Below are 27,190 nucleotides of genomic sequence, written 5' to 3' on the forward strand. Positions count from 1 at the left end.
TTCCCATCTGTGGGCTTTCTCAGGAGCCCGTGGACCTTGATTTGGGGAAAGGAAAGGAAGACAGCAAGGTCTCATGCAGTCTTTGGATGCTGTGTTTGGAGAAAACTGGGCTACTCTGCTGCTGTCTTGCTATTGCCAGCAAAGTGCACATTGGGGTAGCTGGAGAGCTCTTTGGGCCCTTCTAAGTGCGAGGTTTGGCTGGCAGCATCAGCTGAGTGGGATGGCATAAAAGCCAGTCATTCCTGTTGGCCCGAGTTAGGGACCATGCCCTGACTCTGCAACTTAGTCCGCACCAGCCCCGCAGTTGATTCTGCTTTTTCCTTCCTCCACTTATGCACAGGAAATTACTCAGGAGGCATGTTGAGCTTCACTTGGATTGAAACCCACTCAGAGGGATGTACCTAGGAACTCCAGAGGGAGTTATCTGGAAGAATTAGTTATAAGGGTAAAAAGAGGGGGGCAGGCCATTAAGGGGAACCTTTAACCCTCAACTATCTCTAGACAGCCTTTCCTGAGTCTACCATGTGCCAGGCAGGGCAGAGGGAGGCTGGCCACAAGCCTGGCATTTGGGTTTTCTGGAAAAAAAGGGCTGTGCATTTCTAGGAACTTTGCAGAGCATCTAGCTCCTTTCAGTCCACTTCAGGGCTGAGGAACCAAAAGTTAAAGCAGGCTGTTAAAGAGAGAGCCAAGGTGGGAGGTCCAGCTACCTTGAGGGCTTTTCTAGCAACAGTCTACGTCCTTGCTAAAATCAGACTCAAGAGCAAACATAGTGTTTCACATCCACCATACCTCACCCTACTATTCATTTGGATAAAATGGAGCTGGAGAGATGCTCAAACAGTTAGGTGCACACTGGCTGCTCTTCCAGAGGACCTGGGTTTGATTTCCAGTACCCACATGGCAGTTCACAACCATCTCTACCTCCAGTTCTAGGGAATGCGACGCCCTCTGCTGGCCTCTGCAGGTACCAGGTGTGCACGTGGTATAGAGGCAAAACATATAAAACAAAAATTTAAAAATAAACACAGAAAACAGTAAGGCACACTTAAGTCCCTGCTCAAAAGTACTCTCTCCTATCCCAAGTCATCACTAACAGGAACAAGTACTTTTTATTTTATGTTATTTTTATTTTGCACTATGTAAAAAAAAACAACAACCAGCAACATACTGCTTTTCTTCACATTCACATGGGGTTTGTGGGACTTATTGCCTTTCCCCTGGAGAAATAACCTATCTACGAACATAAGTAGTACCACATTGCAAAAGATGCAAATCCCAGAATCAGTAGCTTGAAGACAACCCCCCTCAGGGGCAGGGAGGGGAACGAGTGTCACAGTGGACAACAAGTCGGCACACAGAAGGACACTAAGCTGAGTAAGGGCTGTCACCACCACTGACCCAGAACACAGTGCACGCCCTTTTCTCGGGGTGCTTCCTGCTACCTCCTCAAAGGGGTGATTTTTGGTCTAGGGTCCAAAAACTCTTTGAATGATACCAGAGTTGCTTGAAAGAGAGATACAATGGGACAGGTTCAAGTATGCATAAAAATCATGCCAGAGTCCAAGGTCACGGAGGAACCCTTGGTGAGAAGGAAACCCTGATGGCTCAGCATCTTCTCCTTCAGCCAATAGCTTTCATGGGACCCAAGACAGAATCTCAGAAACACTTCTGGGTTCAGATTGGCAGGTACTTCTGCCTTGACAGATCTAGCTGGGGTAACTTTTCTGACTGGGTGGTGGCCAGCTTTATTCCCTGAAGCGACAGAGACAGACAGTTTGCCAACGTTCAAAAAACAGAGTGAAAATTGTGCTTCCTTTCGAAATGAACTGGCTTGTCTCTGCCTTCTCCCCAGTCCAGTGGCGTATCGCTCCCACTTTGCTGCGGGTTATTTATTGCCTTATGCTTGAAATGAAAAGGCGAACTTCTTGAGGTGCAGGGATGGGGAGGTCCTGAGTGGGCAGGGTTCTGGAAGTACAGTAGTCAGCACGGGCTGTGCCGCAGTCATGGCTTGGCCTTCCTACGGTCCCGAGACGCTGTCCTCGGGGTCGGTCTGAAGTGCACCTGCAAGCCTGGTGACCGTCACCATCTCACTGGGGCAGCGGGACAGAGAGAGGTCTTCAGTATTGCACGGGTTTGAAATGTCCACGAGTTTAAAAAAACAAAAATCACAGTTGCTCTTGGAGATTCACTGGGAGCCAATCCCAGTCTCAGCAGGATGTGGCTGTGGCCACAGAGCTCCTGTGGAGCTCTGCGACTGTGGAGTGGGTGGGCGCTGGCGCCAGCACTGAGGTAGGAAATGTGCAGTAGGCACCCTGCATTTCAGGGCTCAGTGTCTGTAAGTGGTCTATAAGGGAGGAGCTGGCTGCCTCCCCTTGGCAGGACGGAGGCTGGGGCGTGGGTGTGGAAGGCAAGATCTCAGACTCATACTGAAGAAGCTGTCCCATGAAGCCAAAGTTGGGAGAGATCACGCTCCTCCTCTGCTTGACGTAGTCGAAGGCCTCCTTCAGGCGGAACTGCTTGGTCTTCATGAGGTACGCCATGCAGATGGTGGGCGACCGGGAGACCCCAGCCTCACAGTGGACGAGGACCTTGCCTCCTTCTTCCTTGACACAGTCTGGAACGAAGCACAGAGAAAGGCAGTAGGTCAGAACTCGAATCTAAAGGCAGTACCAAATGCAGGGCACACGCAGGACAACCTCCGTGACCTAGTGGTCCTCCACTGTGCACGTGCAAGGGCCATGGTCCTCAAGCTGAGCAATGGTTTATATCCATAGTCTATAATCCCAACATCTGAGAGATGAATGGGAGGACCACAAGTTCAAGGCCAGCTTGGGCTACGCAATGAGACTCTGTAATAGAGTTTAAAATTCCAATGACATATGTCCCCATGTAGGACTTTTATCTGTGAAACTGTTTCCCAGGACAATTGCACAGATCCTTTCTGGAAGTGACAGACCTGAAAACGTCCTGTCTAGAGACAGCATCTTAACCTGTGTTCTAGATCAGATTCAAAGGGGCACTGGAAAATCATCAAAATTATATGTATTCTTTATGGGGTAATATGTAATTTCCTGAGTGTTGGAGGCTCAAAGATCGACCTGGAAAAACAACTTAGCCTCTCCAGTTCTGATACTAATGGTGAGGACATAAGCCCTATCCTGGAAGAGGTCTGCTGGATTCCCTGAGCACACTGTCTTGCTGTGACAGGGCGGGATGCTTGGTGAGGTTCCAGGGTTCTCATCACCAAACACACAACAAACAGTGCCCGGCCACTAATTATAGTCCTGGCTAAGTGACGCTTACTAGATGGAGGACATAAATGGCTTTTGCAAACTCCATCTTGCTCAACAATGGGAGTCACTGCTGTAAAGTTCCCACCATCAGTTAGCATTCTTCTGCTTACTATGACAGAGTGAGTGTGTGTGTGTGTGTGTGTGTGTGTGTGTGTGTGTAGAGTCCCTTTGTCCCTGCTCTACTCTTTCCAGCAAAACAACTGCTAAAAATAGGAAAGAATATAGGTGAACACATATCAAATCAAAATCACCCAAAAGGTCTCCTCAATTCCCTCTTGATAGTGAAGAAGTAATTACTTCACAGGAAGTTAGATGTAGCTATAACTGGTACTGTGTAAGACCATAGTATTTAAAAAAAAAAAAAAGTGAAGGGAAAATGTTACTCCTCTTACCACCTTCCACCATGTGCTTAAAGTTCAAGAAGTCTGAGAACGACTCTATGTTTACAAGATCAAATTTCTAAGGGGTCAGGGAGGAACCGTTGAGATTTCCAATCTGAACGACGAAACTCCAGAGCATGCCCAGAGGAGCTCACTGGAGGTACTGAGACTCATCAATCCAAAAGGAATAATAAAGAGCCGGCCCCCAACAAGAGTCCCTATAAGTCAGTTCAAAGGAGAGACTGCCCCCCCCCAGTCCTTGGGATAATGGGGTTGAGGGCAATTACAGAGTTTTCCCTGGCTCCTCCACTGGCTGTGAGCATTTAGTGGGCCACTGGCACATTCAAACCCTGAAAGGATATGGAATGCACTGTTTCAGGAACTCTCTCCAAACCTTAGGCTCTTGCCACCCACAGCATCCTCCTCCCTTAGAAAGAAGGGTCAGTGCTTATTAGCAGGGCTTGTGTCTGGGTTTAAAAAACATCAGGTGCTTTTGAAACGGGACTGTGGGACTGTGTCCACAAACAGACACAACATACACACAGGATGTGGAGGGAGGTTTCCCAGAACTGGACAGGAGCAGGTTGCATGACCTCACTCTACAGCTATCCAGGTAATTAAGTAACAGGCTGAGAAGGGCAGAGCCCTCCCAAGGGCATGAAAAGTCATGCGTTCCCACCTAGAACCCACCCCCTTGGCTGATTCTCAGCCCAGTGACTCGGGTGACAGGAAAGCCGCAGCCTGTGCCTCTGGTTTGTCAAGACTCCTTAGGACAGACTCTGTGTGGTGAGCAGGCCCTTCCACGTGGCTGAGGGGCTTTAATTGCTGCCTGCGTCAAGTAATCTCCCTTGTGCCTAACACCTGCCTTTAACAAGACAGGAAAATGATGTCTCAATCCCAACAACTACGCATGCTAAAGAGAAAGAAGGAAGAGGCCAGGATCATGAGAGTATTTGTACATTCGAAACAGAAAAGTCAGGCTAAACACAATGGGGGAAAGAGATCCAGAATGTGAGGGCAACCAAGGCAACACTGAGTAACAAAACACCCGAGGGCCCAGGCTCTCTCCGGGCGGAGGGACTAGAGGCTGAGGGTCAGTCCTCAGGCTTGTACGATGGAACATGACAGCTGCCTCACAAGGCTGCAGGGATGCAAAAGATGCCAAGTTTCCTGCGCACAGGGCGCAGGGCTGGAGTCCAGCGCTATCTTTGTAATCCAGAGTTAGCTGAAAATGCAAAATAAATTGCCTCCAAAGCCGTTTGCCAGAACTGTGCAAAGCTGCCGGGCCCTGGAGGCTTGGTGCGTAAGGAGCGCTCCCTCCAGCCTTCTGTTTGCTTTAAAAATAGCCTAACCTACGTAGAAGGAGGCTCGTCCCCCTGCTTTCCTCCTGCGGAACAGCACACACGGATGCACTCTGCTCCCGACGGGTCCAAACAATAACCAGAGCAGCAAAGCGCCGCCACACAGTGACATTAATTCATTTATCTCGGAAACAACAACTCTTAATAATAGTAACTCAGTCCTCCCCTTGCCTTTGTGATGGCTAAAGCTCCTGTTCTTGGTCCCAACTCTTTGGGCTGCATACACAGGACACTTTTCTGGTACAGTGGTTGGTTCCTGATCCCACCAGCTGGAAGGTGGAAGAAGATCAGGGCTTCAAAGTCATTCTTGATTGCGTAGCAAATTTGAGGCCACCCAGAGCTACAGAAGTTGCCGTTTTCAAAAACAGATTCCTTTCTCTCCAAGAAGGTAACCATACCAAGGTATCAAAAGATAAGAATATATATTCCACTCCACGGGGATTCCCAAACAACGGAGAGGGGTGGCTGAACCTACCGATAAACTCTATTGCTTCTTGAAAGTGGGAGCTAATGTCAGCAGTGTGGCTGTCCTCCACAGGGATCCATTTGTAGTGTAGGTGGGTGGTGCAGGCCTCGGAGGCCCGGCGGGAAACATTCAGCAGGGCTGTGATGTGCAGGTTGGCGAGGAACTCGCACTTGGATGCATGGTAGGCACTTCCAAGGTAGAGGAAGGGAAGGATTTCAACGGGGCCGCCCTAGAAGCAGGAACAAAGGACAACCAGGAAATATTGGATTAGCTTGCTCATTTGGGGGAAGAAAAAACAACAAACCTGACCTATTTGTGTCCTAAGGTGGGAGGTTCTCTTTCTGGTTCCCAGGTAGAGAGTTCAGAGCCAGGACAACTCAGGCAAGAGTGTGGGTGGACCTCCATCCCAGCAAACCCTCGAGACTCTGTGACAGCCAAACTCACAGGGACCACAGTCGCATTTGTTGCACGATCGAGGAGGTTAGAAGTCCTAACAGCCCTTCCCAGGTGGGAAGTGGTCAGAACTGAAAGGGCTCTTGTTTAAGTTCGAACTCCCCCGAGACAACCAGGGAAAGGCACTGTCCCTGCTGGGCAGCCTCCTAATCCACAGCTAACGTGGAAAAGAGTCTGACAGCGTCTCCTCTTTTACAGCGTTTTATATCACGTGCTGCATAAACCCTGACACACTGCTGATCTACATTTTAGGGACGGTAGAAGTACCACCCCCCCCACCTCCGCAAAAAAAAAAAAAGTATGTTTCTTAGAATCTACCTACTCAGAATCTAGACTCAGAAAAGCTGTTAGACCACAGCAGAGGGGCTTCCCCAGCCCGACCTTCACATGGAGTGTAGGACTTGGAGGCTGAGGTCATCACCCACACCGCAGGCTTCTAGCGGAAGTTCCCTACAAAGGCGGGGCCAAAGAGCACCTGCCCCCTAAGTGAAACTGAAATGGAGCTCTGGGCTAGACAGATGTAGTAATCTGCACATTTACAGGGTTCTAAGGTGCCAAGCGAAGGCCACAGACTGTTGGAGTCCCCCATTTCCTGCCCCAGAAAAGGGGTAGAATGGAAATTCTTAGTCAGACCCATAGTAAGGAAAAAGGTAAGGGACCAAGAGATGAGGGTGGGGGGTCAGCAGCAGGCATGTCTCAACCCACCCAGCACTCAAGGTGTTTAAGCAAAAGCCAATTTAACTACATAGAAGGAAGTAGCAGAGAACTTATGTAAGGTTAATAGTAACCAGCATAGGAACACGAACACACACACACACACACACACACACACACACACACACACACACACACTTTTTGAGATGGGATCCCACGTAGCTCAGGCTGGCCTCAAACTACACATAGCTGGGCTGGGCACAGGGTGTATTTTGATATTCCTGCCTCTGTCTCCCAAATGCTGGCATTAAAGGCATGTACCTCCATACCCAGTTTATGTGGTACTAGAGACTGAACCCAGGAGTTCAGTGTTTGGTAGGCAAGCACTCTACCAACTGAGTTACAGATCTACAACCAGCATTTTTATTAGCACCTACAATTTCCAGAGCTTGAGATACCTATATTCTAATCTTTAAACAGACCTGTAAGATAGTAACAATGCCATTTTCCAGTTACTTGAGGCTCCGATGGGATGAAAGAGTGTCCGAGACAGTCAGAGGGAGAGCTGGGACTGAAACCTGTCACTCAGCGTGAGTGGCAGGTCTCCCCGAGTCTTGTTTTGCAGCTCAGTATGAGAAAACGGCTAATTCTGTTGTACCCCTTCCTGACCCATGGTCTCTGCACGTGCCAGGCTGGCCTGGATGGCACTCACTGTGTAGCTCGGGCTGTCTTTGAATTTACGGCAATCCTGGTGCCTTATCCTGACAGAGTGCTGGTATTATGGGTGTGTACCCGGCTTAGATTTCAGTATTTCAGGTAAAAATGGGAAGAAAATACTTTCCTTCTTGTATTTCTCTAGAAATTCTCTAGGAATAAGAGCTCTGGGCGGAGTCCTCGCTTCTCACTGAGAGGAGCTCGGGCAGCTTCTCTACGCCCTGAATGAGAACTGGTGATAATTTCTATCCTCTTGGGATAATTGGTAAGACAGAAAGGAATACCGGCTGGATCATCAACTTGTATATATGCAGCTGCCACCTTCATCCAGCTGAAAACGAGTAAATAGAACCCAGTTTCTCTCCCTGGGGAAGACACGGGGCGGATCCTGACAGCAATCCCAACAGGCCTGGTCTTGGCCGGAGGGCAGATTGTCCCCTGTACCCAGCCCAGCCCAAGCTCCTTACTGGTTAGAAACTAGAAAAAAACGGTAGAGATGGTAGACCCTTCCTGAGAAAGAGGTCAGAGGCTCAAGTCTAATGCCATCCTACCTTTGGTCGGCTACAGCCCCACCCCACCCCCCTTGCCCCATGGCACCAATGTCAGTCACCCCTTCAGAGAAGCAGGCTGGACACTGCCTAAAACCTCAGAGTGCCTGGAAAATGCTGATACACCAGCCTGGGATGCCATCCAACTTCCCCTGCAGCTTGGCCCATCACACCTCTGAAATCCTATTTCTCTCCTTTCCCGAATCTTCTGTTCAATTCCAGAGGAAGACACCAAAGCTGCCAGAAAACTCAGAGGCTATGACAGCTTCACTCAGCCTCTCTCAGTGTATGGGGATCCCCAGGTGCGTGCTGAAGACACATCAGAGCACCCCACCCTCAGTGGGCCAAAGGGATGCAGAGCTTTCACAACCTGCTGCCAATTCCTACTTCTCTTTCACTTTCTGAGAAAGGGGCCAGACACAATCCCAACACACACACACACACACACACACACACACACACACACACACACACACACACGTCCAGCTTAGACACAGGCTGTGGCTGTAGGCTCATGCCACATGCTGATTGTTTTTGAAAGAAAACAAATAGAACCCATGACTCTGGCATCTGGCCAGGTTAAGAGGCTTCCAATGACCATGAACCCCATTAGAAGCAAGGCCACCTGTTTGTATTTAGAACTCTGTCTCCAGGGGTTGAGTTTTGCCCAGGGCAGGGAGCTTGCATTTCCAGTTATATCTAGAAGGCTCTTTATTAGGCTTTGCTATGTTCTTCATTTTGAGGGAAAGACTGAAAAATTGCTTCCAAGTCAGATGTGTAGGCCAAAGGGAAAACAGAAGGTTTGCCGGGCGGTGGTGGTACACGCCTTTAATCCTAGCACTCGGGAGGCAGAGGCAGGTGGATCTCTGTGAGTTCAAGGCCAGCCTGGTCTACAGAGCTAGATCCAGGAAAGGCGCAAAAGCTACACAGAGAAACCCTGTCTCGAAAAAACCAAAACAAACAAACAAACAAACAAAAAACCAGAAGGTTCTAGGAGGAACCAGAGCTGGGAATTGAAGAGTGGCTGCCTAAGCCTGGGGCTGTTGTGGACCAGCGGCCAGGGTGACATGATCAGACATCCATCCCACTGGCCAATGAGAAGTACCTTGCCCTCTGTGAGACGGCAAGGCTGGGTCTGAACTCTGCTTTCTGTCAGGCCTGGACGTTTGCCTGCTTTTTCCCCATACTCCCTCATCATTTTATAGGTACCCAGCCTCCTAACTGTTAGTGAGTTGTGCAAAGTATGCCTTTTTTTTTTAAAGGAAAAACAACAACAACAACAACCAAACAAAAAACTCATATGCTTACAGAAACATCTAGCCTTCTCGTATCTCCATTCCCTCTGTTGCCAGAATCAATGAAAATAATACCAGAAACCTTCAGGAGACAGCCAAGGATGGGGTACAAGCCTACAACCACAGCCTTTGGGAGGTTCAGGGAGGAGGATCCTAAATCAAGGCTACCCTGGGCTACATAGCAAGCCTATCCCAAAAAAACAAGAGAGAATGGGGCTGGAGAGATGGCCCGGCAGCTAAGGGCATTTGTTCTTCATTCCCAGCACCACATGGCAGCTCCTAACCCTCTGGATGTCTAGTTTCCGACCTCTGCAGGCATGCACGTGGTGCACATACATACATACATGCTGGATGTCTAGTTTCTGACCTTGCAGGCATGCACGTGGTGCACACACATACATGCAGGCAACAGTCACACACATCAAATAAAACAACAGCCACAAACAAACAAACAAACAACACAGGAAGCCTGAAAGTCAGCTCTGAATGTCTTCAGGGAAAGCTAAACCAGTATGTGCAAGTTTCCCTGAACTGCCCACGGCAGCTAATAACAATGTTCCCCTCTCACTTCCTCTTTTCTCCAGAAGCTGCCCAGCATCCTGTGGCCCCGGACCCTAGTTAGCTGTGTGTGTGCTGGAAGACTGCCCACTAACTCTGCGGTGGGACCCGAGGGCAAGCCACGGCAGCGCTCTGAAGAATAGTGTCCCAAAGACCCAAGCTGAGTCAGGGTGCTGAGGAGGCACAAAGGCAGGAGCGGGGACCCACATACCTGGTCATAGGCTGGTCTGAGGGTGACACTGAGAACCGGCTTTCCACACTGGCTGAGGAGGCCTCTCTCACTTTCGATCTTCTCTTGGGAAACGGGCTTCACATCCACACAGCACTCAGGATATTGTGAGTAGAAAGTCTCATATCCCCCTTCAAAAAGAAATGAACAAACAGAGGTGAGACAGGAAACGGCAGTGGGCTCTCGGACTGTCAGAAAACGTCCACCCCGACTGTGTGACAGTTAACGCAACACAAGCCTGCTGAAGTAACAACTTCTGAGAACTGAAAAACCAACAAGAGCAACTGAGCTGGCCCAGTGGGCAAAGCCACCTGCCACCACACCTGATGACCCGATTCCACCCGAGAACCATGTAACACAGGGAAAGAATCAATTCCTGCAAGTCATCCTCTGGCCTCCACATGTGCACTCCAACACATGCATGCTCAATAAAAACGTAAGTAAATAAATGTGATTTCAAGAAAACCGAACAAAACCACCAGTTTTAGAATTAAAAAAAAAAAATGGACTTTACTCACATACACGCCCCCAACACACATACACACATGCACACACCCCTAAAATTCTGTCATTTGGGGCTAGACAGATAGATAGCTCAGCAGTTAAGAGCACTTACTGCTCTTGCAGAGAACCTGGGGTTCAGTTTGCAGCATCTACGTGGCATCTCACAACACCTGTAATTCAAGTTCTGGGGGCGGGGGTCTAGCACCTTATTCTGACCTCCTTGGGTTCCTGTACATACACGGTACACATACACCCACACATACACACATAAAGAAATGATAAAGTTTTTAGATGTCTCTCAATGAGGGACAATGACTAACTTTTTGTGTCTGTCAGAAGCCACTTATCTGGCATCTGGTAAATATTAACCATATCCTCTCAGAAAACAAAAGCAATTTTTTTCCTGTTTACCTAAAACAAAGGTGTGAGTATGTAAAATTTCATTACTTTCTAAGAAGACTCCGTAACTGTTTTTTTCCCTGGCCCATTTGCTCTAGGTAAAATTAGAGCTGCATCCTCTCCCATTCACAGAAGCATGCCCCTTCTCACTCCTAAGGTCCTAAGGTCACAGACAACCCCTTCTATAGGTACAACTTAGTCATAAATCAAGTTAATACATTCTAAACCAAATGGAAGAATGCACACTTCTGGGCATGTAAGGATGCTGGTATTACATTTCAGTTCCTCCAGAAGGTTCACTTTAGGTTAAAGGGGATCCTCTAGAGCTGAGAATGTAGCACATGCCTATAATCTTAGCAGTTGGAGACTGAATTAGGAGGGTCATGAGTTGAAGGCCAGCCCGGGCTATATAGCAAGACTCACCCTCCTAAAAAAAAAAAAAAAAGGTAAAAATGACCAGGTAACAGAAATGCACCCACATCAATGGTCTCAGGATCAGTGAGGAAGAACCGGTAAATCTGGCCTGGAGGCCCATAGAAAGCCAAGACATTGTAGGTAGACACGTTCTTGCTTAGGAACTGTCTGTTTCACAACCAGCAACCTGAGGTGCATCTGAGAGCCTCCAGAAAACCCAACTGTCTTTCACTAGCCTCAAGGATTCACTTGGTGTCAAATCATCAGTTATGTAAGCATCCTGGGACAAGGGCCCTTCATAGAGCTTCCTTTGGCTTCTGTCTTTTGGTACTAGATAGCCCAACAGTGGAGGGCTCACTCCTGCAGTCAGCAAATGGTTAATGGATTGCATGGCAGTCTTCAACTCCCTCCCAGGAGCTGCAGCCAATTCCTAGAATGAGTCATCTTGTCATTCTGGCTTCCTCTCAGCTTCTGCCGCTGCCTCTGCCCCCATTTAGTACTCCCAAATCTCCCCTGTGGTCACTAGACAAAGAGCCCACTGGCTCCCCGGGAGAAACTTCTGGTCCTCCACAGATGGTCATGTTCTCTGTCATGAAGAAGGACAAGGGAGCAGAGGTGAAGGCTTTGGTGGCCTAGCTTCCCTAGGCAGCCCCCCTTCCCTTGAAGGAGGCAGAGGGAATGTTACAGATTTACACTAACCCACATAGCCTTGAGGGCAGGGGGTGGGGTTGCATTTCCTAGTCAATAAATCACAAGGCTAGGTCTGGGTTCAATAGTTTGGGTTCCAAGAAACAAAAAGTGACAGGTTTGTGGGCATCTGGAGAAAGAATAGCCCAGGCACTCCCAAACTTGAGGACGAGGCTTTGGGAAGAGAAGCCTTCAGGCCACTTCATCTCTAGGCCTTAAATAGACCATTTAAGAGCTGGCAGGCAGAAAGGCAGAGAGAGATGCTGGTTAGGGCTGGGAACTGCTTGCCAGTTAACAAAATGAAACAGGCAAAGTGTCTCAGTGTAGCTGAAGGACAGATAAACAGGGCTTGCCTCTTCAAACTGGGGTCAGGAGATTAGGTCTCTGCCCTCCACCCACTCCCATCGGAGGTGTGGAGACAGAACATTCTTCTCTGATGTCTCACTTGTGTCTCACTCAAATTGCAAGAGTGCTAGCAGTTCCTAAGGCTGCTTCAACCTTTTCCAGAGTGAGTCTACTTTCAATCATCACTGTAGAGGCAGCACACAGCACTGTATATAAATAAGCACCAGCTACCCGACTGGTCTTCATCGCCTCATTTCAGTGGGAGACGAGACTGTGGGAAGTGCAAAAGGCCTGGTACCAACATCTGGATGCCACCAGGTCAAACCCCAAATGCCCATTCGGACATGTGCTATGTAAGATAAAGGAATTCTCCTCTGCAACAGTGTGAACTTCAGCAGTGTTATAAGGGTAGCAGGTTTCTACTGAAATCCCAAATGCACATCACTTTTGATCTTGGAGTTTACACGGTTTGAATGAAAGACGAGACTGCCCATGCCAGAGCACCTTACAAGGACATCTACTCTCTCCTTCACACAGCCAGGCTGGGAGCAACCTAGTGTTCATCACCAGGCACTATCATGAAGCAGCATGGATGTCTCCAAGATCCAGTTGGGTGTAAGAGGCAGAATTGAGAGACAGATGGATTTCATTTGTTTAAAATCTATCCGTAAGAGGAATTATCTGAAGGCTGACAAGAAATCACTGGTACTGTTTCTGGGCAGAGGAACTAGGTTTTAGGGTGTAAGACATTTCCTTATACACACTTTGTGCTATTCATTTTCACCTGGATATATGTTACTTTGTTTTTTAAAAGTGAGAGACTTCTGCAGAGCTTAGAGAAGGCCACCTCCACACTTTGCAGCTGTCATCCACTCCTGTTATCTCCCAATGGGATCAACAAGGGACAGTTAGCAAGAGGTGTTAGTAGATAGGGAGCTACTCACAAGCCTCTGGAATCTTCCTAGCCTGCAGTATGTGAAATTCCAAGTTGCATGGCTTTGAAACAGGGTCTCAGCTCACTGTACCTGAATTCTGAACCACATCGTGTTCTTGTACAAGTTGTTCAGTCAAAAGAATTCTGGGGCCCTATCCGAGTTCACCTCTGCACCCAGGCCAGGGTTCCCACACTTTTGAGGTTAGACAGCAAGAGCAGTCACAGGAAATGACCCAGAAATCAATGATGTGGGGTTTGAGAGTAATTCACCCACCCACAACCGGAAGCCAAAGTTATCTCCGCAGCAGGTGAAATGGTCGGGCCTGGAGGCAGCCCTTGAAGGCCTAAAATCAAAGGCCACAGAATCTCCTCCGTATCTCACAGCCCCTGCAGCAGCACCTCTCCTAACCCGGCTGCCCTGTTGGCAATCTCTGAGGTGGCAGTCCCAGGGATAATCCCCTGCTGGGGAAGAGAGGACGAAAGGGGTGGGAAAGCTGTCAGCTCCAAATTAAGCTTGAGAAAGGCCTAGGATGGGAGAAGGAGGCTGGAGGAAAACAATAAAAAGCAATAAAGGGAGAGGAAGGGGAGGGACTTGCCAGGGTCAAAAAGGCAAGAGGCCCACCAAGACACTGCCTAACGTACTGTAATTGTCTAGGCGGGAAGAAAGGGGACACCGCGGCGCCACTCTCCCGGGGGAGGGTCTCGACTTGTTTGATCGCGCCAGATCTGTTAAGAAAGATCCCGACCCCCGTGGGTCTGCAAACGGCGCCAGACCAGCACGCGCCCTCCGCAGCACCTCCCCAGCCCACCCAGCCCAGAGGACAGACAGGTTGCCAGACGCTTTCGAGGAAAGGCGGGTGGGGAGAAGGAAGCCCCGGACGCTGACGTTTGCAAGGACCTCCCAAGCGCACGCGAAACCCCGGGGCGCACACTCCCTCAAGTTGTGACTTTCTCCGGTCCAGAGTTCCTACGCAGCGAGGGATCCCAGGGGCCCCCCGGTGTCCCGGCACAAGGGTGCAGGGGAAGGAGGGCGGGTGGCAAGGGACCCCTCTGCTCCCGGACGAGCTCACCTTTAAGGAAGTAGACCCGCGGGCCGGCGGGCAGGCAGGCCAGCAGCGAGGTGAGCACGACGCGCGCGGCGCTCTCCTCCCGCAGCTTCTGCCAGTGGCGGCTGCCTTGGTCCAGCACGACCACCGCCGCCACGCCGCCGCCGCCCTCCTGCAGCAGCCGGGCGCGCGCCGCCTCGTCGGGCAGCACGTAGCGCGCAGACACCGCGCCGCCCCGGGCCCGCCGCAGCACCACCGAGTTGAGGTTGACGTTGAGCGAGCCGCGCACGCTGGACGCGGCGAAGGCCAGGTAGGGCCGGCAGTCGAGCACCACGCAGCGCGCCTCTGCCTCCTTGCGGAGCATCTTGCGCAGCTGGCGCCCGTCGAGCGACGTGACCTTCATGCCGCTGCCACCCAGCGGCCCGGCGCTGCGCGCCCCACAGCTGCCCAGGGCCAGCGTGCGGGCGGCCGAGGACCAGCGGGCCACCCCGCGGGGCTGTGGCCTTGCAAACGGTGCCCGGCGCGAGGGGCCGCGCGACGCTCTTCACGCCCCGCGATCTCAGCACCAGGCCCCGCCACTCGCTGCCCCAGAAAGCCGGGGATTCCGCCGGCAGCGCAGCGTTTTATGTGAATGAGTGCGCGTCCTGTGACGTGACTGCCCATATAAGGCCAAATATGGGTGTTTCCCCGCCCCTCGGCGTTGGCCACGCCTCCTGGGCGGGGCGTGCGGGCACCCGCCTCCACCCCAGGAGCGGGATGGAGGGAGGGTGTCTTAGTCAGAGCGAGAAAGAGGAAGTGGCGGGCGCCGGCTGCCTCTCTCGGGGGCCCAGCGCGCAGAGACTCACTCACACATCACCCGGGACTGCCGGTGGGTTGTCAGGAACGCCACCAGGCCGAGGTGACCCACGCAGTGCGGGAAGAGGAGGAAGCAAATTCGGTTAGCACCCGACCCGGGGGCCGCGCTGTGGTACCCCTGGGGCCTCCGGGTGAATCCCGAACGAACGGATTCCAGTCCTAAGCAGATAGCATCTGAAACGGGCCGAGGTCGTCACCTTAAACGCTGGAGGCTTCTAACACGGTTTCTCCACTTTTGTCATGTTTTAATTTTCCTTAATAAAAAGTTCCTGAAAGTAAACAGACAACAGAATCCCAAGGGGAAATTGTGAATGGGTGAGACAGGAAAGGCAGGAGAATCAAATGGATTCTGTCTCAGAATTGACAGCCCTCTTCTGTCTCTCTCCATAGATAAGAATGTAACACCAGCGCTAATGAGACCATGTTTCAAAAAACAAACAAGAACAATACACCAATTTAGGAGCTGTTCTGGGAAGCCTGTCTTGAACCCAGTGGCAGCACTATCCACATGGATCCAACAGAGGGGCTCAGACCAGTAAACTTGTCCAGGTGGCTTCTGGATTTGGGGGGATTATGGTGGATCAGTATAATCCCAGGCTGTCTACCCCGGCCATTCTCTCTGGAGCGTCATGCCGCCCGCCCCCATTCCCGGAAAGCTAGGTGTGATTCGTCCCTTCTGCAAGTATTTATTGAGCGCTCTGTCAGCTACCAGGACACGTGGGCTGCAAACGCATCTTTGCCTCCAAGCCCTTTTGCCAACCATTTTACTGTTATCTTTTGATGAAAAAACATCTGTCCATTAGAGAGGGTTTTATTTACAACTGACATAAGGGGATGGGATTTTTAAGAGAAAGCAGAAATCAATTTCCGAGATCAAATCAATCAATCCCAACAACAGTAATAGCTGGCATTGTTTCCAGGTCATAGCTGTATTCAGTCAAAAGCCCTGTCCTGAGTATACAGTGGCTGGCCTGTGATGCCAGCATTTGGAGGGGCTGAGAAAAAAAGTATCACAAAATCAAGGCCAGTCTAAGTGACATAGACAAGCAAACAAAAGATGCTGGCCTAACCCTAACGGTGGGGTCACACTGATGTCATAAGATAGGTTTTGTTGTCTGGGGTTATCTGCTGCAGCCTCCCCATACCCTGCTCTTCTTCCAGAGGGTTCTGCCTCTATTATCAGCGGTCTCCACCCACAAGCATTTCATTCCAGGGCCTCCCAGATAACGTGGAGCCCCACAGGGGCCAGACTCTGTGAGGTGCTTGGTAACATCACTGTCTGCAGGATTCTCTCCAGCAGCCCATGAGGCCTGGCCCAGTCACAGGCCTCTAGGTGTCTGTGTCTTTTCACCCATGGTGGGTGGGCTGGGGGTGGAGGCTAGAGAAAGTTTCTCAAGAGATGAGAGCTAAGACAAACTTCTGAGAATGAATAGAAAGAAACCACTTGATATTAAGGAAACAATAAGACAACCAAACACACAAAATACCAAGCAACCCAGCACGCTATGTGCTGGAGGTGTTCAAATGACTGCTGCAAAAACTCAAAAGAGAGAAATTAAGGAAGTGGCCTTCTGCGCTTGCTCGGACAGGGAGACGTCTTGTACTGCGCATCGAAAACTCCCTGCCTGTCCTTGCCTCCCTAGTGATGGCATGAACCCTATTTTTTTTCTTCTCTTTGATTCCTTTCCTTTCCTTGATTTTTGTTTATGTTGTTTACTTTATGATTTGTTAATTGTATTTATTATTATCATTTTTGTTGTTGAGGCAGGGTCTCACTTATCATTTGATTGGTCAGTTCTGTCCCTGCCCCCCACACTTCCTGACCGGGATGGAAGATCAAGCTGTCATTTCCAGCTTCCCAGGATTTTAGGCTCCTCCAAGCCCCACCCAACACTGACTTCCGTAAATACATGGTTTTGTTTGTATTTTATTGCACTTCTATTTCTTCACTTCGTTGGTTTGTTTGTGTGTCAGGGTTCATATGTGGAGGTCAGAGGTCAACATACAAGGGAACCTTCCTTTCCTTCCAACATGTGGGAACAAACTCCAGCTCTGAGCCTTCGCCCCCCATCTCCTCAGCCCATGAAAACGTATTTTGGGTGGTGCTTTCTCCCTACAAAGCTGCAGGCTGCCTTGGAGGTCTTGATGATAGCCAGGCCAGGTTGGAAGGGCACCACAGAGCTGCAGCCTAGAGCCCCGAGACCCTCACTCACTTAGGCTCGGTGCTGCCCTGATTTGCCCAGCAGAGATTGCTCGACCGGAAGTTAAATTCAGGTTGGCTCACACTAAGGTCCTAGCATTCACACCAGCCAATCTGCACTGCCCTCCTTCAAGTGGCATGGATTACGTGTCCCAAAGCTACACATCCTAATGTAAGAAGACGTCCTGTTACCCTGCCCTACGGGGCCATTGCCCTAAGCCGCAGGTACCGCTCTTCATACTGCCCATTTACCTTCTTCCACCGTACTCAGTGAAAACTCGTCCCATTCTTAAAAATTAGGAAGAATTAAGACATCTGGATCAGCCGGGCGATGGTGGCGCACGCCCAGGCAGATCTCTGTGAGTTTGAGGCCAGCCTAGTCTACAGAGTGAGATCCAGGACAGGCACCAAAACTACCGAGAAACCCTGTTTCGAAAAACCAGCAAACAAAAAAAAAAAGACATTTGGATCTTATCTGCTGGGCCATAGTGACCTGAGTGGATTAGCATTTGGGGTCATCAGTGAAGCTGTTGGGAGAATTCATCCTTGAGCTGCCTCTGTCTCTTGATTCCATGGACCCAGTGAACCTACACCCACACCCGACATACAACAGAAGCAGCCCCGGAGGGTGGAGGATTTACTTGCGAGTGGAAATGGGATCCAGACTGAGGTTAGGGAGAGGCACACAGGGTTGCTACAGGTAGTTGACTTGAGCTGCTAAGGACTTGCTTGAACTTGGCAGTGATCACAGCTGTGAAGAAGCCACATGGATGAGAGATGTAGAAAGAAAATGGCCCAAAGGGATGCGATAAAGGCCCGAGGGGTGGCCCGAGGGGTGGGTGACGCCCAGGGGAGGGGACTTGGGAGTTTTCAGTGTGACTGGATGGATAGATAGACCGTTCGATAGAGACCCCACAGCACCAGCTTAGGGGTTGGAGGGAAAGAGGGGATGCTGTGTGGACACACTAACAAGTTAGAGCTTGTCACAGCTGCTCTAGGGGTGTCCGCCTAGGAAGTAAGGTACAGAGGCCTGTCATCTGCCTTGCTGCATTGTCTCTTCTCTTCCTGGGTCCTGGGACTGCGGTGTAGGTCTGTCTTTTGACCTGCCCTCTTCTGTCATGTCACCGGGGCTGGCTTCACCGCCCAGCTTGTTGCCCCATACAGTCTTGTATCTAAAAGCTCGCCCCAGAGGTTTAATCCTATGCTGTCATCTTGAAATGTTGAAGACTCGTGCAAGGAACCCCACATTTTTCTTTTGCAATTGAATCCCATAAATTACACAGCTGCTGCCGCTCGGAGCTGGAGCGCCCCCTCCTCAGACCCCACGGGAGCTGGAGCACCCCACAGGAGCTGGAGCACCCCCTCCTCAGACCCCACAGGACTAGCATTCTATGACCCACTTCCTAATCCTTTTGGATCTCTTGTCCTCTGGCTTGGTTTTAAGAATGAATGTGAACAGAGAGCCCACCTGCTCTGTCTCAAAACCTTTGATGACATGCAGATAAAACCCCAAATTCCACTGGGCATGGTGGTGTACTTGGGAGGCAGAGGCAGTCAAGTGTCTGTGAGTTTGAGATGAGGCTGCTCTACGTAGTGAGAGACTGTCTCAAATAAAAACAAATCCAGATGCCATCCAGCCTTCTTTTCTCCCCCTGTCCCTGTATGAGGATCCTTCCCCTCCACACAGCTGCAGCCACAGCTCAGTTCTCCCCTCCCCCAGCCTGATACAGAGTGTTATCACTCTTGCCACACTCAGGAACTATCTGATGTCTGCGTGTCTCTCACATGGTGTGGGCCAGACAGTGCTGGTGGAATGGAATTCATTGCTTGCTGAGAGACATGGAGCAGCTGGCCCTTGGGGAGGCACCCAGACAGCAAGTTGGCAGCAACAAGATCAGAACCACAGACACTGGGAAAGAGGCAAGAGGAGGATCCATAGTCCACAGCCCCAGATCTCAGGGGAAGGGGAAGAGGTGTCTTAGACAGGAGAGGCTTAATGGCATACTAGTCATTCCTGCTCTGCTCCTGATTTGGAACGGGATGAGGGTAGACTGAGGGCAGAAGCAGAATGCTACGATGAAGCCACAAGGCAGAGTCTTGTCCCGTTTGTTATTTTCTCCCCTCTGCTAGTTATCTTCAGAGTGAGCCCGTGTTTTCTGAGGGTTTCCGACCTTTGTTTGAGTCACATGCTTTGTTCATCAGTGCCTTGCACTTGGAAGGCCTTTGTCAACATTGGGTCTCTCTTTGGAAAACAGCACACACCGTATTCAGCTAACACTTTCAGGGAGCTCCTGGACTCATGGTTGATATGGACTCGACTCATGGTTGATATGGGCATCCTCAGTCAGAGCCTCTGGGCCTCTTGCCTATCCCTATGTGGGCCAGACAGATAGAGGGAATGGATTAACGAGTGTCCACAGTGCATTGCTCAGAGCAATCCCATGATGAGCCCAGGGTCTCCACAAGCTCCAGTCCTCCTGGAAAGATGCATCCCCCCTCACTCCCCCCCCCCAACTCCCTGTAATTCACTTGTTTGCTGCACATTGTCAGAGTAGTATGTGCTTGCCAATGAAGTAGAAAATTCAAAGAAGGGAAAAATGAGTGGAATTTTATTTTTATTTACCGGTGGGGATGGACACAAGCATGTCACAGCACACATGTAGAGTTCTTGGGGTTGAACTCAGGTTGTCAGGGTTGGTGGCCAGCGCCCTTACTGGCTGTGCCATCTCTCCGGCCTTCGTTTGGTTTTTTAGGGTGCAGCTTCTTCAAGCTAACAGATCCAGATCTGACACTTGCTTTGACCTTAGAGGAAGGAAAGGGACTGCGTTAGGAATCCAAGGTCTGGATTGCTATCAAGTCTCTGCTGCCCCGTGTTTAATCGTCGCTCTGCTATTTATAGTGTGTACGCCTTTCCCTCCCTGTGGCATCCCCACCTCTTGTCCCCTGGATCTTAGAACTGAACAAAGACAGGAGTGTGTCACTGCTGTGAAATGGCTCCTTTTCTTAGAACCCATGGGACTTGCTCACCGTCACACACAACATTCGACCAGTACAACCCCGAAAACTAACACCAAGGAGCTGAGTGACCTTCTCTCTCCTGTCAGGAAACTGGCAAAGGCCCTGTCCTTCACAGTCAGTTCCGCTTCACTCTCTCCCACTGCCCAACGAGGCAGCTAATGAGTTTCTCAGTCATATCTAGTGTAGTCTCTATCGGCCATAGGAAGACAGTCTGCCCAAGAAAAGCACAGCATGAGGACGAAGTCTTAGCACCCTGTGCTGAGGGACAAAGAAGAGACCAGAAGACTTCGGTCCTGACCTGGGAAGGCTGGGAGAAGGGCTGGACCGGGGAGAGTTTGCTCATGCAGAAAGGGGGAAAGGCTGTAACTGAAGGAGACGCTATCCCACGGGGAGTGGGAGGAAGGAAGCAGTCCTGTGTCATTTCCTGGGAGGATGAAACCTCCTTGGTGGGGGGCAGGGAGGCTCTAGAAAGCTGAGGAGGTGGGGGAGGTGCCGTAGAAGAGATGACACCTGCTGTGTGCCACCCAGCGTCACGAACACAAGGCCTAAAAATGTTTATTGCCTTTTCTCCTAGTAATTTCACTTCTGGGAAGTAATCTTAAAATCTAAATACGAGGGAGGTAAAAGCATCTCCACAGGAGTGTTTATCGCAGAGCTATTTATAAAAAGGTAGAACTGGAAGCAGCCGATACATCTACAAGAAAACAGTGTGTTCAGCAGCCATTGAACGTGACACCCTCAGAAACCGCAGAGCACCCCCAATCAATCATGCTAACACGCTGGGGGGGCCGACAGTTGAGGACAACAGCAGCGGTCCTTTATCGTGTGATGTTGTCGACTGCACTGACAGGGTGTTTTCCATAGAGTGTCCCCTTCAAGTCACGTCACGTCACATCACATCACATCACATCACATCACAGGGTGGGGCCATTTGCATGTAACAGATTTAGAGACTTCGGCTCACCCAACACGTGGCGGCTCGAGTCTGAACTTCAGCAGCGTGTTCCCATCATTACCTTCTGCGGTGGGACCAGAGGCAGGGAGGCACCCCCACGCCACGCCGGGAGAAAAGCGTAACTACAACAACGGCTCCTTCTTAGGAATAGAGGGACAAGGAGGGGTAATTTCCCACCCACCCTCATTTTTCTTCATTTTCTAAATTTTTAAAAACTTTTCTTCTTATTATTCTGAGAGGAGGGTACACCGTGCAGTGTGTGTAGAGGTCAGAGGGCAACTCAGTGAATTGGATCTCCCACCTTTACCTAGGTTCAAGGGACTCGAACTCATGAGCTCAGGCATGTACTGCAACTGCTTTTAACCTCCTCAGCCATCTTGCTGGTCCAATTTTCTAAAGCTCTCCTCATGAAATGGTGATATATTTTGCATCCCTTTCCCAATTTCCAGTTATCGACTAAGCTTATCAGTCTGCTGCTAGCTTTACCTGTCCCATTACCTACAGGTCTCGGTGACATTGTCATCCTCTGATGCCTTTAATCTTTTCATGGAAGGAGTTTAAGGGAAACACAGAATGTATCGAGTATGGATTTGGCAGAATTTATTTACCTTGAAGGGCATTTAGAAGATTTCTAAATTTTAATTGATTTATTTTGGGTTTTTGAAACAAGGTCTCAAGTAGTCCAGGCTAGCTTTGAATTCCCTATGTAGCCAAGGATGACCTTCAGCTCCTGATCCATCTGTCTCCACTTCCCAAATGCTGGAGCTACAAGCATGTAGCCCACACCTAGCTTAGAAGGTCTCTAATCCTTCACTCATGCAGACAGCCCAGCAAGGAGCATGTTTGAACCCCTTTGGGTAGAAGGAATTGTTTGCTTTTCACAGAAAAGACGGGCTCTCACAGATTGAGGGTGCAGAAATTTAATTGCTGGGTCTGCGTGGGAAAAACAGTCAGCAAGGTTAAAAATGGTGGTCTAGGGTGTGCCAGTGGTATAGCAAACGCCCTGGATTCTATCACCAGGATCCAATGAAAGTGAGGATGTGGTCAAGGGAGCAGTTTCTCTATCAGTATCCCCCTCACCCCATGCCCCCCCCCCCACTTCCCTTACATTTCCCCTCAGAGCATTCCTACAGACTTACCAGGGCATGTCTAGAGCTTTTCTCTTTAAGGGAAGTTATAGATCAGATCCCCCATGCCATCCCTGCCAGCTACCCCTTGACAGATACTAGCATGGGGTTCTGGTGTGTGTGTGTGTGTGTGTGTGTGTGTGTGTGTGTGTGTGTGTAATGGTAACACCAGGCACCAAACAAACCAGGGTATGGCAGATAAACTAGCCCTGAACTACATCCCCAACCCTTTTTTCTTGCAGAGTCTTGCTGTTCAGCCCTCAAAGACCTGATACTCCACACACAACCCAGGCTGGTTGGAACTCCTGGCAATCCTCCTCAGCCTCCCTAGTGCTGGGATTACTGATGTACCTCCATGCTCAGCGAAGCAGCTTGATTCTGTTTAGCTTTGGGTTAATCCTCTTCAGGAAGACAGTTACTCTGCTGCCCACGGGGCACCAGGATGCAAACATGTTTCCACTTCATTCATGTCCACTCTTCCCCTGGAGGTGTTTCAAAAGCAAATGTCATTTGAAAATCCGGGAACCTCAGCCAATTCCTTACACCTGCCGTGTGGCCGGCAGCCAGCTTTGTTGGGGGGCGGGGCGGGGGGCTGCACTGCTGCTTGAATTATGTGGAAGAAAAGGCTGGAGTTAGAGGTCTTAACAACTCAGGCCTTCGCCTATCACTCCTTAGACCCTATAAGAAAGTCACAGCTCCAGCCCTGGCAGGCCGTGTGATCTTGAGCAAGTCAGTTTCTCTTCTGTAAGTAGGGGTCTCGGAAGCTGCCTGATAAGGTTGTATGGAGTAAATGAACTGCCACTGTGCACTTCAGCTAACATTCTGTCTACACCTAGAGAATAAATGATGAGTCATGGATCCGATCCACCAGGATCCTAGGAAGGAAGTTCCTTGATCTTTAAGAGAGCTCTGCTGGAGAACCTCTGATCCAGGTTGGAAAGTCTACTCATTTCTCAGGCAATGAGATGGTAGCTTGAAGCCACGTAAGCAAACACTGTTTTGAAGGCAGCTCCTAAACAAACAGGAGTCCAAACCCGTCCTGCCGCTGCGCTGGCCAGCACGCTGTGTCCCATCTCCTTTTCACTTTTATCTTCATCCGATCTCTTCCGCTTAGCATCAGCAGCCGGAATGCCAATCTATACCTCTTAGGTAAGAGGAAAAGCATCAACTCAGTGAACTTTAAAGATTGTGTTCAAGATGTGTTATTAGAACCGAAAGCTGAGTGTCAGGGTAGTGGCACACACATGTATTCCCTTGGGAGGCCGAGGCAGGAGGATTACCTGGAGTTCAAGGCCAGCTGAGTTTCATATTGAAAACAAGGGGCTGGAGTGATGGCTCATTGGATAAGAGCACTGGCTATTCTTCCAGAGGACCAAGGTTTAATTCCTAGCACCCATCTGACAACTCACAATTACCTTTAACTCCAGTTCCAGGGAATCTGATGCCTCTGACCTCTGAGGGCCACACACCACCACCCACATACATATGCATGATTAGAAAATCAAGGTAAATCTTTAACAGCAACAAAAAAGAAATAAAAAAAAATGCATTGCGTTCTTGAAAACATCTAGAAGGTAAACCATTGTTGTTTATCCTGTGATATAAAAGTGCCTGTAGCAAGAAATTGAAGCTAGAAGTTCAGCCACAGGAAGCTGAGCCGTGGAGAGCAAGCTCAAGTGGGAAGTCCAGTAGACTAGACTGCCTCAACTTTCCCAGTCAGTGTCTGCTGGATATTGTGAGTATCTGATTTGATGATGTCATCTCTATCTGCCCCTTTTTGTTCTTTTATGTGGAGACCTCACCAGATGGGACAGTTCTCTCTGCCCTGGGTTCTCTCTCTTGGGAACTCCAACTTTCCTGCTTGCTTTCTGCTGGATGCTTTGAGTGCCTGATTTGGTGATGTTTTGCTATCTCTCCATCCATCCATCTGTCCCTTGTTATTTATTCTCTTACTTTGGCTTGTTGTATACTTAATGAACTCGCTCATTCGCAGTATAGCTGTCGTGGACCATTCCCTGGACAGTGCAGCACAACGTAAGAAGACAGCAATAATAAAACTGACCTCATACGGCTGTTCATCAGGCTAAAGAAGCAGATCTGTACACCTAGGGAAACGTTTGACACTCAGTCAACACGCAAAAATGGACTGGATATTACTTGTATCACCAAAAAGAAAATGTAAGTGTGTGTAGTGTGTGTGTGTGTGTGTGTGTGTGTGTGTGTGTGTGTGTGTGTGTAGCTGGATTATATAGCACGGCAGCATATGCCTGTAATCCTAGCATGTGGGAGATGGAGGCAGGAGGATCAATAGTTAGAGGCCGACTTAGACGACACAGTGAGAACAGATTATAAAACTACAGGAGTAGAGAGGTGGCTTAACGGACAATGTCCTTGCCGTGCACACTCAAGGGCTGCGGTACGGATCCCCAGCACCCAGGTAAATGCTGGGCAGGTAGAGTGCCTGTGTAATCCTGGCTCTCAGGAAGCAGAGACAGGGATCCCCAGGGCAAGCTGGCTAGCTAATCAGCTAGATATGGGTTCAGTGAGACTCTACCTCAGTACATAAAGTGGAAAGCAGTGGAAGAAGACCCCCAGACATCAACTTCTGGCCCTGCAAACAGGTGTCTGTAGCAGGAATGTTAAAAGTTCTTATTAATAAAATCAAACCTGAGGCCAGTTATTGGGGTGAATACTGGAAGGTCAGAGAGACAGAATAAGCCACAGCTATCTCACCTCGCTGGATCCTCAGCTGGTCTTGTCTCCTCAGACTAGAGGCCTCTGAGTCCTCATCCGAATGGGTCTCAGCTGAATTACTGCTCAAAAGCCTGAATGCTTAACCAGCCACATGCTTAACCAGCAAATTCCTAACCAGCCAAATGCTTCTAGTTTCTCACCTCACGCTTATATATCTTCCTGCTTTCTACACCACTCCTGGATTAAAGGCTGGCTTCTGGATTAAAGGCGGTCACATGCTTGGCTATTTCCATGTGGCTTGAACTCACAGAGATCCAGAGGATTTCTATCTCTGGAATGCTAGATTAAAGTGTGAGTGCCACCATTTTCTAGCCTTGTATCTATGCTGTCTGTTCTCTGACCCCAATAAATTTATTAGAATACATAATATTTTGGGGGACACAATACCCCCACAGGTGTCCATTCATGTGGTAACATGAACTCATGCTTGCACATGTGTACAGATGCAAATATATGTAAATATATGTGTGAGTGGTGGTTTGAATAAGAATGGCCCCCATAGGCCAATACATTTGAAAGCTTGGTCCTCGGATAGTGGAACTGTTGGGAAAGGATTAGGAGGTGTGGCCTTGTTGGAGAAGATGTGTCATTGGGGTGGGCTTGAAGTTTCAAAAGCCCATGCCAGACCCAGTGTCTCTCTCTCTGCCCAAGTATCTGGATGTAAAACCCTCAGCAACTATTGGCTTTTTGCAGTAATGACATAGGTTAGACCTTTAAAACTCTAAACAAACCCCCAATTAAATGTTTTCTTTTTAAAAAATGTATTTTGTTTTCCTTATTTATTTTTAAAATTTCTTTATGTATTTTATGTATATAAGTACTTTGTGTGCATGTACATCTGCACACCAAAAGACAGCATCAGACAGGTGTGAGCTGCCATGTGGGTGCTGAGAATTGAACTCAGGACCTGTGGAAGAGCAGTGAGAACTTTTAACCACGGAGTCATCTCTCCAACCCCAGATGCTTTCTTTTTTAAGAGCTGCCTTGGTTATGATGTTTCTTCACAGCAGTAGACATGTAGACAAGCCAGGCGGTGGTGGTGCACACCTTTAATCCCAGCACTTGGGGAGGCAGAGACAGGCGGATCTCTGTGAATTTGAGGCCAGCCTGGGCTACAGAGTGAGTTCCAGAACAGCCAGAGCTACACAGAGAAACCCTGTTTCGAAAAACCAAAAAAAAAAAAAAGACCAGTAACTAAAACAGGAGCACCCAGCCAGCTTATACAAAACAATGATCTCTAGGTTCAATGAGAGAATCTGTCTCAAAAAATAAGGTGGAGAGCAATTGAGGAAGACAGCCTTCATCGACCTCTGACCTCCACTTGCACTCACACACAAGCGTGTGTGCTCCCACCCGCATACATGCACACACAGAAGAACAAGCAGACAAGGGGCTGTGATGCAGACCGGTAGTGGAACCCTGTCTAGTGTGCCCAAAGCCATCGCTTCGATCCCTAGCACTACACTTGAGAGAGGGAAAGAGAGTTCCAAAGAAGGAAAAGGAGGAACGAATGGTGCTGGAGAAAACCAGCTGTGAAAGCCACCCTACCCTCCAGAAAGACAATCAAGGGAAACACTGATGGGGCCATAAAGGCCCAGCGGATAGTCTGGACTCCCACTATAGCCTTTGGGAAGACCGAAGAAGGACAGGAGTCTGTCTTCTCTCTTGCCTGGAAGCATCAGCAGTAGGCAAGAGAAGAGCTGTCACATTCATCTGCCCATCCAGGGACTGTGTATTGGGTGCCTGTAGAGTATTAGCACCGTAATATCTGGGTATACATGCCTATAATCCCAAGGCTTGGGAGGTCTCTGGAGGCAGAAGGATGAGAAATTCAAGGTCATCCTTGGCTATATAAAAATTTACGAGTCATCTTGAACTACACGAGAACTTGCCTCAAACAAATAAATAAATAAACCTGTTTTGTTAGCAAATTGTCACACTTACTTGGAAGGCATGTTACACACAGCCTCGGGACTTCCAAAGCAGATACTCTGATCACAC

General features: G+C 49.5%; 1 protein-coding gene and 1 long non-coding RNA gene across 2 annotated transcripts; both read right to left on the bottom strand.

Moving 5' to 3' along the window:
- Positions 1-1,103: 1,103 nt before the first annotated feature.
- Dusp5 (dual specificity phosphatase 5) lies at positions 1,104-14,898 on the bottom strand. The gene is made up of 4 exons (XM_028875063.2): positions 14,305-14,898; positions 9,934-10,082; positions 5,510-5,729; positions 1,104-2,614 (listed from the first exon to the last, which is right to left on the bottom strand). Exons 1-4 carry the CDS (start codon positions 14,681-14,683, stop codon positions 2,208-2,210), a joined length of 1,155 nt encoding a protein of 384 aa, XP_028730896.1. The 5' UTR covers positions 14,684-14,898; the 3' UTR covers positions 1,104-2,207.
- A 5,044-nt stretch (positions 14,899-19,942) lies between these two features.
- LOC119087475 lies at positions 19,943-25,209 on the bottom strand. Its single transcript, XR_005090951.1, has 3 exons — positions 25,169-25,209; positions 22,787-22,917; positions 19,943-20,137 (listed from the first exon to the last, which is right to left on the bottom strand). It is a non-coding gene; the product is annotated as an uncharacterized LOC119087475 (long non-coding RNA).
- Between the last annotated feature and the right edge of the window lie 1,981 nt (positions 25,210-27,190).

This window comes from Peromyscus leucopus, chromosome 1, assembly GCF_004664715.2.
Source record: "Peromyscus leucopus breed LL Stock chromosome 1, UCI_PerLeu_2.1, whole genome shotgun sequence".
Lineage (NCBI taxonomy): Eukaryota > Metazoa > Chordata > Mammalia > Rodentia > Cricetidae > Peromyscus > Peromyscus leucopus.